The sequence below is a fragment of the Poromitra crassiceps genome (assembly GCF_964638095.1).
Source record: "Poromitra crassiceps genome assembly, contig: HAP1_SCAFFOLD_125, whole genome shotgun sequence".
In the NCBI taxonomy this organism is placed as follows: Eukaryota; Metazoa; Chordata; class Actinopteri; order Beryciformes; family Melamphaidae; genus Poromitra; species Poromitra crassiceps.
This window is the reverse complement of record NW_028152234.1, coordinates 325372-338336: the sequence shown is the minus strand read 5'-3', so window position 1 is coordinate 338336 and position 12965 is coordinate 325372. Positions and strand designations below refer to the sequence as shown.

Below are 12965 nucleotides of genomic sequence, written 5' to 3'. Positions count from 1 at the left end.
TATTCTAGTCCAGGCGAGCTCTACAGCTCTCCCTCTCTGATTCTGAAAGTATTTTCTCTACGGCTGTAGCCTCTGGTGAAAGGGAAAATTAGGATTAGCGACAATAATGTTACTAACACAGAAACACGTTGGCCTCTGACATTGTAAAGCAGTTGCATAGGTTTCCTTTATGCCTGTTGAAAACAGGATTAAATATGATATTTTAATGGCCATCATGTTCATTTTAAATGGTATACGCAAGTGTTGTACAATCTAAGACTGCATGCATAGCTTGTAAATGGGCAAAAACAATGGAAATATGAGTGAAAATGGCTAACAGCAACATATTTGTTGTTTTTTCTGTTCCCCCCCCCCCCCCCACCATATTTTCTCCCCAATTGTACTTGGCCAATTTCCCCCTGCTGCCCTGGCAGGACGTAGCACGTGGGAGGATCACGCTATTCCCACCAGATCCCTTTTGCCCTGACCAGAGGAGGTGCTAGTGCAGTGACCAGTACACATACAACTAATCCGTCTTCCCACCCAGACACAGCCAATCGTGCTTGTATGGACGCCCAACCAAGCCGGAGGTAACACGGGGACCGCGAACCTGCGACCCTCGTGTTGGTAGTCAGGGAATCTACCGCTACACTACCCAGACGCCCAACAGCAACATATTTGTTGAGCCTGGTAGTTGGTAATAAACACAAGATCAATAGTATTGCCATGTACATGTACAGACTGACAACAGGCAGTTCAGTTAAGTTGTGGACCAGTGTTGTCATTCATGCACAAATTACATCAATGGTCCACAACTTAACTCAAATCAATCAAATAAATAACTGTCAAACTAAATGAATGTCTGGAAAAACTGTTTCCAGTTTTCAGATGTGTGAGATCATGTCCAAAATAAATCAGCCTTGTTTTTGGTGACTTTCTCCTTTAAGCTTGAGTATAAATTCCAGTGTGGTCATATTACCTTTGTTGTGCTAGCCTATGGAATTTGTTCGGTCTGTTCCGTCACCTTCTGGAGAGATGTCGGCACTCCTGTGTTCCTGAGGATACCAAACGACAACATAGCAAATCAGCAAAAAAGCACAGTATACCAGGATGCATTGTACAATACAAACTATAACCTGATTACACTAAGTCTACTGTGTACAGTAGACTGTGTAATTAAACATTATAATGTAACACAGGTAATCAGTGATGTTGGTGTTAAGGGCAGTTTATAGTAGTGATTTATGATGCTTGTCACCAACCATGATCATATTAATTACCGTAATTCTCTCATCAATGTCCATTGATAGAATATGATCATGGTCAGTGGCGACATCATAAATCACAGTAAATTGCCCTTTACACCCACTGAGCAAGAATACGTCCAAAGAACGTCATATGAACGTAATTTTTGGACGTCCCAAAGAGCTCCACCGAGGAGCCAGACTGGAAGTTTTTATGACGTCTTTTCATGACGTCTTCTGAACCTCCAAAGTTTGACATCCATAGGATGTCATCAGAATTACTTCTTCTGAACGTCTAATATTAGACGTTCAGAGGATGTCTTCTGAGCGACGTCTTATTAACGTCCAATGTTTGATGTCCAGAGGATGTCTTCTGAACAACGTCTTCTGAACGTCTTTGTTGGACGTCCTAAAGACGTTCAGAAGATACGTGCAAAGGATGTCTTCAGAACGTCTTTGTCAGACGTCTAAAATATGTCTACTGAGGAGCCAGAATGGACGTCTTTTTATGACGCCTTGTCAACGTCTGTTGTTGACGTCCTGAATACCTCTTTATAAAAGTTTAAAAATAAGTTCAAATGTGGTTATTTTTTTGGCGTCTTGTAACGTGACGTCTTTTTAGACGACACCTTTTAGACCTCCACATGTATACTGCTATACAAGACAATCTATACAAAGTTGGCCTTACTTACAAATAACAATTTCTCAAACTATTTAATTATCACTTACATTTATTTGAACGTCATAATCCAGGACAGACAACAGTAATAGTAATAACATTAATATACACATATATACATATCGATATATTGCGATTTCCTACTTTTTCAACTGCAAATGATGTCCCCAAAGGAAAACTTTGTCAACATCTGGTTTATATAAGAACAATTTTCCAGTCTGTACATCTGACTTCAACCATTTTATTGCAGCAACATTGTCAAGTTGACAGACCAACAACTTTCATAAAGTCATGTCATAGTTGCATGCACTTGACAAACTGAACTGTTTGTTGCAGTCTACTTACGGTCCACCTTAACTGGATGTGTGGACTACTGTACTTAGGTAGCTTTTGAACAATGCTACTTCACTTCACTTCACTTGCACAAAACATCTTGTGCAGCCCATTCAGTAACTAGGGAATTTGTAAAATACTGTTATGACAAAACTGTTACTGTTAAAACAAAATGAAAAGATGCTACAGTTTGTTTACTGCTGGCCTTGGAACTAAAGTTTATAAAAAAAAAAGAAGAAGAAAAAAGCAAAAACCTCCTATGAATGACCTCCCTTTCTGGCTGGTGCATGCTTGAGGTGCTCTGCAGCATGTTGGCGGATAACCTCCTCCGTTGCATCCTTATTCCATTTCAGTACAGCAGCTGCAAGAGTTGAAAAAGACAAAAATTATAAATGTGCAATTTTAGTCTAATTCTCTTGTGCTCTGGCCTCTGGGTTGAAATAGGTATCGCTGTTATCTACTTGGAAGAAAGCAGAAGTTCAAATAATAAAAACAAACCCTAAAAACTACATCAAGTGTGTTTTAATTTTCATCTCTGTGGGCAGTGGTGGCCTAAAGGTAGGAAGCAAGCTCGTGACAAGAAGGTTGTAGGTTCAATACCAAAAGAGTGGGTAAAGTGAAAAGCAGCACTTGCCCCTCCCTCATTACCACCACTGAGGTGACCTTGAGCAAGGCCCTTAACTCTGACCGCTCCAGTGCAGCTGATCAGTGGCCAGCAGATCAGACTGTGGTTGCTGGTCAGCTTCCAGGTGTGAATGTGTGTAAGAATGTGAACAGGGTACTCTTGAAAAAGAGACCATTGCTCCCCCTGTATAACATAAAAAAGGTAACAGTTTTCTTCCCCTATGCAACGTGAAATATGGGCTTACCTTTTAGTGCTCTGTAATGGTTGGTGGTCTCCAGACCCATCTTCTCTTTTTTCCCTTTCCCCTTCATATTGAAGTTGGCCATGAGGGAATTATTGAAGAGCCTGAAGAAAAATAAATGTGATTTACACAGAGGTGGGAGTAAGTCACACATATGCAAGTCACAAGCAAGTTTCAACCTTTAAGTCTCAAGCAAGTCTAAAGTTAATGTGAGAATCAAGCAAGCAAGTCCAAATCACTGCTCTATGTAAAGACATTGTTCAGGCCGGGCAAGCAGATGACAAGTCAAGCCACACTGTATGAAATTCTGACCCGTTTCCACATTTAAAGCTGCTGTAAATGATTTCCTCATTTTGCATAGTTCCGGTGGCATTTTCAGCACTGCAGTTAGCAGTCCCCCCCTACAGCATTGGCTTTCGGCCTGTGAACACGCACAGAGGACCGCCACTTTGTAGAGTTCTGTCTCCTGATTGGATAAGGTGGGGAGGCTCCCAGAAAAAAATCAGTTTTGCTGCGGGGCGGAGGGACTGAGAGATCCATGTCATTGACCAAATAATTTATATTAGTGATAGCTGTCAGAATGTCGAGCTGTTTTACACTTATTTTAACCAAAAATATCACAGCAGCTTTAACTCAATTAAAACACAGTGGTCAGATGTCTGATGAGAGAGAATGCAGATGTCTCTGTGTGTGTGTGTGTGTGTGTGTGTGTGTGTGTGTGTGTGTGTGTGTGTGTGTGTGTGTGTGTGTGTGTATGAGAGAGAGATTATTGAAAACAGTTCATGAAACATACCGGTCAAGGACTTTGTGGACACAGTCCTTTAGATCCTTCCCTCCAATTCGGGCAAGTTGCAGCACCTGGAAAAGGTCCATTAAAAAACAATTTTCAGAATATTAAAGACCCCCTAAAGTCATGCTTCAAGATGTGTATAAAATACTTTGAATAATAATTTGTGTCTGATGGTTTTTCCCCACAAAAAAGTTAAAACCCCTCCGCACCCTCTTCTCTACTGTCAAGAAACGAATCCAATCCCCCGGACAACACCACACTTTGCTCCCCTGATCTCAGCAATGCCTTCCTCCACTAACAAAATCTCCCAAATCAATAGCTACTGCCTCCATCACCAACTCCTCCACCCCCACCCCCACTAATCTTCCCTTTGGCCGATTACACGCCCCCCTCTTCTCTGCAACATTAACCTGCAACATGCTCTTTAAATCCCGACTCCAAACCTACCTGTTATCCCAAGCTTACAACCTCCCCTACCCTTAACCAGCTCTTCCTACCTCGCCACCCACATTTTACACCTCCCTCTCTTCTGTCTGGCCACTGTCCCTCCCACACACTCCCTCCTTCCCCTCTGTTTCCATATATCCCTAATCAACGTGAGTTACTTGTATCTGTTGCCTGTTCTTATCTTGTTTTCTATGTACTCATACTGTGTCAGCATCTTAGGGTAATTGAAAAGCACTTTATAAAATAAATGAATTATTATTCTTTATTATTAATTATCTTGTTAAAATCCTTAAAATGGCTTCCCCTCCCTCTTTTTCATTTAAAAATCCAAAGCAACCAATCAGGGTTATCTAGATTCTAGAACATAACTAGCCAATCACAGCATACAACACATGCTTTTCAACACATTCTCACTCATTACAAAGTGACGACAAGGGTTCCTGACCGATTAAAAATGTGTTAACTGCTGAATACTGGACAGGTATTGGCTCCAGGATTCGTGATGTCACGAATCTTGCCTGTTGAAAACGGCCTTGGCTGGGTTTCCCAAAAGCTTCTTAGCGCTAAGAAGCTTCTTAGACCCTTCTTAAGGCTCCACGGGAGGGGTCTAAGAAGCTTCTTAGTACTAAGATACTTTTGGAAAACCCGGGCCTTTTCAGTTAGCTCTGATAAACGTTCCACTTTCAGCAGACGATTGTGGAAACAGCCTTCTAGTGTCAAACTCTGCACAGACATCATTCTGCACAGTGAAGCTCAAACATCTAACAAGAAGAAAAACTGATTTTTTACTTTAGGGGGGCTTTAAAAATGTACTTCTTCAATGCTATACTCCAGTAGGCCTATATACGCTCGTTCCCCATGAGTGCACTGGAGCAATGCATTTATCCATTAACCGAAAACATTTGGAACAAGGGCACTACTGTTATTACTTTCAGACTCTTGTTAATCCTACCAGGTTATTAAAAGTGTTGCTGTCCTCAAGGTGTAGCTCCTCTCTCTGGAAGTCCTCCATGGTGTCCAACCTCTCCACATGGGTGGCTGAAAGGGCAGGCGCACTTCGGCAAAGGTTTTTGATGTCCGTGTGCATGTCAAACAATTTCTCCAAGACTCTTTTCTGAAATTCTGAAATAAAAAAGAACACAAATGTTGATAGTGATGACTTTCTGTAATAGTCATTGAGGATGTTCGACTGAGTGTAAGTTCTGTATTTTACTAAGACCAAAACTGGCCTAACTAAGTAGCACAACGTTAATTGCTAATGTTAGCGCAGTTGGCCTGCCGACAGCCATATCTGGAATAAATACAAATATATTTTCTTAAGCGGTGCAGAATACTGCATTCGCTTCTAGGAGTGACACGTCTTTTAGGGGTCACCTGACCTAACCAAGGCACACCTGTATTCATATCATGAAAAATAATCTGGAAATGTTTTTTATTTACTTCACAAATGTATTTACTTAACTAGTGACATCATTTTAGATGTTTCATAATAAGTCTATAGCTGGTTGAGTCCCCTTTTAGTTAGGCAGGTTGTCACAAAATCCCACGGCACACCTGGCCTTGCCTCACAGCACACCATTTGGGAACCACTGCCCAAGGGGTACGCATCCCCCAGTTTGACCTGCATTCATCAACAACTACTACATCCCCATATACAGTGAAAGGAAAGATATTGCAGTATCCCTTTAACTCATTGAGTGCCAAGGACGGACATGTTCGTCATTTCAAATAGTAACGTAGAGTGCCAAGGACGGACATGTTCGTCAATTGCGTTTTTTGACGGTGGGGCGTCGATCAAAGCCTTCTGCCTCTGATGTACAAATATTATAGCTATTGGATGTGTCTAACCTATTTTACAGAACCCTTAGGTGGCGACAGTGCTCTCCACATAACAGAAAGGCAAGGAAAAAACAAAGAAGAAGTCGTTATGGAAACGGAAATCGCATCGCATCCGTATGCATCGATATGCTGAAGCACGTTACTGCAGCTGTGCCTGCAGCAGCCAATCTGCTCCCACAATTGAGCCGGACAGCACATCCGCACATCCACACCGTGGAGTTGTTATTATTCTCCACTGGAAGCATCGTTGCCGGTGACAAACACACGCGGAACGCTGTAAAAAAGCAGGATGTCGATGTCCCTTCACTGTGCGCACAGCAAACTCAGCAGAGAGCCACCACAGACAGGAGGAGGAGTGTGCAGTTGAGGCGAGGCGAGGCGAGGCGGGGCGGGGCGGGGCGGGGGGGGGGGGGGGGGGGGCACGCAGAGCAGCGCGCAACACACAGACAGACCCAGGCAGCAGGACAGGATTGACAAACGCAAGCCAGAATATCCGATGCCCACCAGATGACTCAGTGAATGTGCTTGAAATGCTGCATTTCACAAAAGGCGGAATAACTCAGCTTCTAATTTGAAAAGTGTCTTTTTGCTCAAAACAGCCTATCTTCTCCGGCTCATAACTAAAGAACGGAAAATGGGATCAATAAACTTTTTTTTGCAGATGATAGAATAGAGTCTCATCGTTCTTTGTGCGTGTTCAGTGTTTACATAGTAATATCACACAATATTCTGTGGGCCTCGAGAAATCACTGAAAACGCTCTGAAACTCTGGCACTGGGAGCATCCGTTCTCCAAAAGTGGCTGGCACTCAATGAGTTAATTATCTAAATTCAGCAATTGAAACAATTAATGGTTTGACAGCTCAATTTGAAACACTTTAGCACTTACTTGCTTCGGGCATTGGGAATCCGGCTGGTGCCCTCTGAGACCCTGCATCTGTAGTACATGTAAAACAAAAGTGTTCAGGAAATTACCAAGTGACATTTCTGAGAGAGAACAGATTTGGGCCCCAAGACGCAGTTGTCAGAAGTTTGCATACACTTAGGTTGAGGTCATAAAAACTAATCCAAAAGATTCCACGTTCAAAAAATGTGTTTGCTCAGCCGGTTAGAACATGTAATTTCTGCATGACAAATATTTAAAAATAAACTTTTTTTTAAAGACATTACTTCACTTAAATGACAATATCACAATTACAGTGGGTCAGAACTAATCATTGAATTGCAAAGCGTTTTGATGGATACTTGAAGCAGGCTTTGAACAACTCACCATGCCTCAGCCTGACACTGTCCCCGCCCCTGGAGCTGTTGTTTTGCCTGGATCCACCACTGTCCCTGGAGCTGTTGTTTTGCCTGCCACCACTGTCCCTGTTTTGCCAGGGGTTGACACTGGGACTGTTTAACCTGGTGCTGACACTGTGCCTAGAGCCATCTGTGGGCCTGGAGCCACCGCTGAACCTGGGGCTGACACTGTGCCTGGAGCCATCTGTGGGCCTGGAGTCACCGCTGGACCTGGGGCTGAGTCTGTGCCTGGAGCCACCGCTGGGGCTGGGCCTGACCCTGGGACTGACACTGGGCCTGGAGCCACCGCTGGGGCTGGGGCTGAACCTGGGACTGACACTGGGCCTGGAGCCACCGCTGGACCTGGGGCTGAACCTGGGACTGACACTGGGCCTGGAGCCACCGCTGGGGCTGGGCCTGACCCTGGGACTGACACTGGGCCTGGAGCCACCGCTGGGGCTGGGGCTGAACCTGGGACTGACACTGGGCCTGGAGCCACCGCTGGACCCGGGGCTGAACCTGGGACTGACACTGGGCCTGGAGCCACCGCTGGGGCTGGGCCTGACCCTGGGACTGACACTGGGCCTGGAGCCACCACTGGGGCTGGGCCTGACCGTGGGACTGACACTGGAGCAATCACTGAACCTGGGGCTAACACTGGGCCTGGAGTGCCTGGAGCCACCGCTGAACCTGGGGCTGACAATGGACCTGGAGCCATCTCTGGACCTGGAGCCATCTCTGGACCTGGAGCCATCTCTGGACCTGGAGCCATCTCTGTGCCTGGAGCCATCTTTGTGCCTGGAGCCATCTCTGGATCTGGAGCCATCTCTGGACCTGGAGCCATCTCTGTGCCTAGAGCCATCTTTGTGCCTGGAGCCATCTCTGGACCTGGAGCCATCTCTGGACCTGGAGCCATCTCTGTGCCTGGAGCCATCTTTGTGCCTGGAGCCATCTCTGGACCTGGAGCCATGTCTGGACCTGGAGCCATCTCTGGACCTGGAGCCATCTCTGGACCTGGAGCCATCACCGTTATGTGTAGAGACTGAAAAACACACAAAGCATGTTCTTAGATTTAACATCACTAACACGTATCACAAACTAACAGGTGACTGGTTTAATGTGACAAATACTCACTTGGTGTGATAATTTCCCTAGCCAGGCCACCATGTTCCACCGGGATGGATAAGCGAGGATTTTCAGAGCCTGAAACATTTAAATGACCCTGTAGCTACTTTCAACCTGTGTATATTAAATAATTAATTACTATATTTATTAAATTGTGATCAATACTCACAAGGAGGCTTTACTTTTGATGGTGGAGGGGGAAAGGGGTCCATGCTCTCCTGCTCCTCCTCCTCAGAATCTTTTAAGAGTGCAATTCAAAATGTGATATAAAACATGTTCAGGCCCAGTTTCTCCCCAATAAATACAATTTCAGATTCCTAAATTAATTGATAAAACATACCAACAACATAATCATCCAATTTTAGGTTACGTTTTCTTTTCCTCTTCGTAACCACCTCGTCCATGTCATCATCTCCTTGGCTGGACTCGGCTTGGCTGGTCTGATTGTAGTCATTGCATTCTTTTTCCTCAGCTAGAATTAACATATTTCAACTGTAAAAACCATTTGACCCAGCATATTTTTATTTTTTTGCTGAGGAATGAAACCATTCATTAATCAAAACCTACCTGATCTTGTTTTTATTTTGATAAACTGGAAGGTCATCCAGTCATCCTCGGGGTTCTGCTTCTTCTTGAAAGCTGCTTCTAGTACCTTTACATTCTTTGAATTTGGCCATCGCACGATTTTCTTCTTTTGGTCTATCCAATTTTCGGGAACTGTACCCTCTGTCTCTTTTCCATTCTCCACCCACACAGCCTTGGCATACATGATCTGGAAAGGACAGTATATGTTACTTTCAGGTTTGACATTTTAATTTATCCACAGCAGTTTGTAGTGCTGGAGATTTGTATCATGTGCTAGCCTGCGTTAAAGAAAAAGAATATCCAATTGATATTTAATCAAATCTGCTCTATTCATAAATCCCAATATCGATATTTTAATATAATGCTTTTTCCCGTGGATGCATGCAGTTTTAACCCTGTTACGAGATTTCGTCTCCATGTGTAAATATATATATTTTTAACAATACACCAGGTTAGAGGGTTCGTTGTACAATTTACAGGAACAGTTCTTTGAGAATCTCTAATATCCAAGCCAAATTGGTATTGTAACTGAAATATCGAATGTTAACGTAAATTGATTCGGGACAGTGTGTGGGAATCGCATTGGGAAATCAGTGGTGACACCCACCCCTATTTGTACGGTCCCTAGGAATCAAACCCAAGACCATTATTGATATCACCTTGTTCTACCAATTAGGCTACACACGAACACATTTCTACAATAATTACCTATGACATTATTATGAAATATTTTTCATTGCAATCATTAACATGTTACTGAGCAGGTCAAGATGTTAGTGTGCAGGTCAATATGTTACCGTGCAGTTTAATGTGCAGGTTAAGATGTTACTGTGCAGGTTAAGATGGTAATTAGTTAATGAAGAGAGTTTAGAGTTAAATTAAACCTTTACAAGTGGTGTTCCACACCATGGCGAAGGGGTATGAGGACATAACCACCAGTTTCTTGCGGGAGGCAGGCCACCTTGCGGAAGAGATCCTTTTCACGCAGTAGTCCTCTTTCCATTCGGCCCTGCACATTACCTGTGCATACGATATTTAGGAGTTTGGAGCTGCATGGTTGTTCAAATAATGGTGAAGTGTGGCGCTGGTGCAGAATTTCACACATCAAAGTGCCGTCTGCATTCTTTGCCCGAATGAAAGCAAAGCTCTCATCTCTCAAGAGAAAACAACGGTCTCTTTCTTTGACAGAAACAAACACTTTAGGCTGTGTTTTGCACTCGTCCACTTCTGCATGTTCCATTTCTGCCAAACGCCTAGTGACCTGTTCCAGGGGGCTTCTCCCACTCCTCACATACTTCTTGATTTTTTGCAGGTAGTTCTCAAAAGGAAAAGCGGAAATGTCATTTAACGAACAGTTGAAGTGTCTGACATCTTCATGAAGATGGAGTAGTCCATGTACATTGTACACAGCAAAGGTTTGGCCATAGAGATGAGCACAGCACTTGACAAAATGTTTCAGTAGTTCATTGGCAAATTGGAGATAACCATTCCGAGTCCTCTCATCTGACTCCAGCAGGATCGACATGGCCACAGTCAAGGACAGGAAATGTTTGTATCTTCCAGGGGACAACACAGTTTTTAGTACCACAGGTCCTGTGTATAACAAAAACTGCCGTAGTTCGGTGGCCTTCCACCTATCCACTTCATCTAAACCCCGGGGTTGCCGAGCAAATTCACTTGGCATCTTCCCTCTCAGCGACGTCAGTTTTTGGGTTATTTCTTGCCTTTGCCTGACAGATAAACGACAAAATCTTGGGCCACGACTAGTCAAAAATCTTAACAGTCGTCGGACTACTCCCAAGCTTACCATATGCATGTAATCTAATACGAATGAGCTGACACAAGGAATTCCTGACGCAATGAAGGGGCTGATACCGTTTTGGTGGGTGCTGTACTCCACTCTACTGAAAACTTCGTCTGTTCGAGAAGTGCATACCGGTTTATTGAAAACGATTGTCTCCTCGACACGAGCACCTCTGATTATACATCTCTCACAACTCTCATAGGCAGTATGACCCTTAATACATTTGAGATATGCCCTTGCTGGCGCATCACAGATGAGAGCTTCAATATGGACTGTGTAAGTCTGGCCTTCATAAATTATCCCAGTGTCTTTGAGATGTTTGTACTCAGTCAAAAAATCATGAAGATACTCCTCAAGGGGACGAGGCTTACGTTTTCCACTAAACATAGCTACAATAAATGGATCAAAATGGTTCAACTTCGCTAGTATTGGCCAGAATTCGATACCACTACTTTTGAAAAGCGGGAGGCCATCAATGTTTACACTGAGGTGTAAGACATTACTCTCGGTGCGACTTAAAAAGCGGCGGATCCCCTTTTCTAAGCCGTAGTACATGTACTGCCCGCCACATTTAGCCTCAGATGCTTTATTTTGTGGTGTAGAAAGGAGTGTCCTTGGATCAATAGGCAACAGATGCCCCTGCTTCCTTAATATGGCCAATAATTCTTTCAAAGATCTGTGTGTCTCTCCATTTTTGATGGCCCATTGTTTTAAGTCCTCTTCAAGATTCACATTATCTGCAGCTTCATCATTTAGTCGGTCATCGGTAGAGTCTTGGTCCACTTCAGTGCTGCAGTCCAAAATGTACAAACTATTTGGAGTCCCAGGTACGTCGTCACTGTTGAAACGATTTGGAGTCCCAGGCATGTCACTGTGGAAGCTATTTGGAGTGGCAGGCACGTTGTCACTGTTGAAACTATTTGGAGAATCAGACACATTGTCACTGTCAATCCCCATGAGATTCTCATCACTGTCAGAATCTTGGAGAAGCTGTTCAATGTCTCGTTTTCTTTTTCGCCATCGTCTCTTGTAACCCTTCATGTCCATCTGGAAAATACGGGGGGGGGGGGGGGGGGGACCATATGAACATTTAATTTCACGTTGATCCCGTCCTAATTATTCGAAATGAACGATATGATCAATTAAAATAAAACTCAATATAGCACTAAACATACTAGAATAACTTTACCCTACACTTTGTAAACTAGCAACGATTCCTCGCCTGCCCTGCAGCTCGCCCACTGCGCACCGCATACGCAGCTCTGCCGCTATGCTGCCTTGTCTGCCCTATTGGCACCAGGAAGGATGACATCACTGATGACATCATCATTTTGATTTCTGATTTAACTTTTTTAGTTCAAGGACACAGCGGTCAAGCTGAGACAGCTTCAGCCATGTCGATGACAATTGCCTGGAAAGGTGTGGGCTCCCCCTTGTGGCAAATGGGAATTATAAACAAAACTGGAAATCAATTAGGACTGTGACTTGCTAGTGAGCAAAGTTCCTCCTCTTTTTCAAGTCACTCATGAGTCTGGGTGATATTCATTCTCATGTGACGATATCTTCACGATCAATAGAAATTCACTGCAACACAATTATCTTGAGTGTTAAAGGAGTAGGGGGCACAAGACCGGTGAGGGTGCTGCATTTGGTTAAGACAATACCTTGAAGTACAGGTAGAGGCTGAGACTGCGGCAAACTGGAGACTGCAGGCAGAGGCTGTAGGCAGAGGCTGAAGCTGGAACTGTGGCAGACTGACAGAGGCTGGATGGAGGCGGTGGCTGCAGCGGAAAAAGGTCAAGCATGAAAGGTCACCAAAACAAAATTGGTAGGGAGCACCCCAGAACCAAAGCAGACAAGTTATGAGACTTAACATTGGGTACCTTGAAGGACAATGACACTATCAAACTGGAGACGGCAGGCAGAGGCTGAAGCTGGAACTGTGGCAGACTGACAGAGGCTGGATGGAGGCGGTGGCTGCAGCGAAAAAAGGT

General features: G+C 44.0%; 1 protein-coding gene across 1 annotated transcript in view; it reads right to left on the bottom strand.

The window, feature by feature from the left end:
- LOC310800854 (protein unc-13 homolog B-like) overlaps positions 1–9351 on the bottom strand; it is a gene marked incomplete at both ends in the record, with an annotated part of 267146 nt that extends 257795 nt beyond the window's left edge. Inside the window, 5 exons of the mRNA XM_083664751.1 lie at positions 2504–2596; positions 3105–3205; positions 3895–3959; positions 5291–5460; positions 9306–9351. Coding sequence (XP_083520877.1) covers positions 2504–2596; positions 3105–3205; positions 3895–3959; positions 5291–5460; positions 9306–9351 — 475 coding nt within the window. The remainder of the gene's footprint in view (positions 1–2503; positions 2597–3104; positions 3206–3894; positions 3960–5290; positions 5461–9305) is intronic.
- Between the last annotated feature and the right edge of the window lie 3614 nt (positions 9352–12965).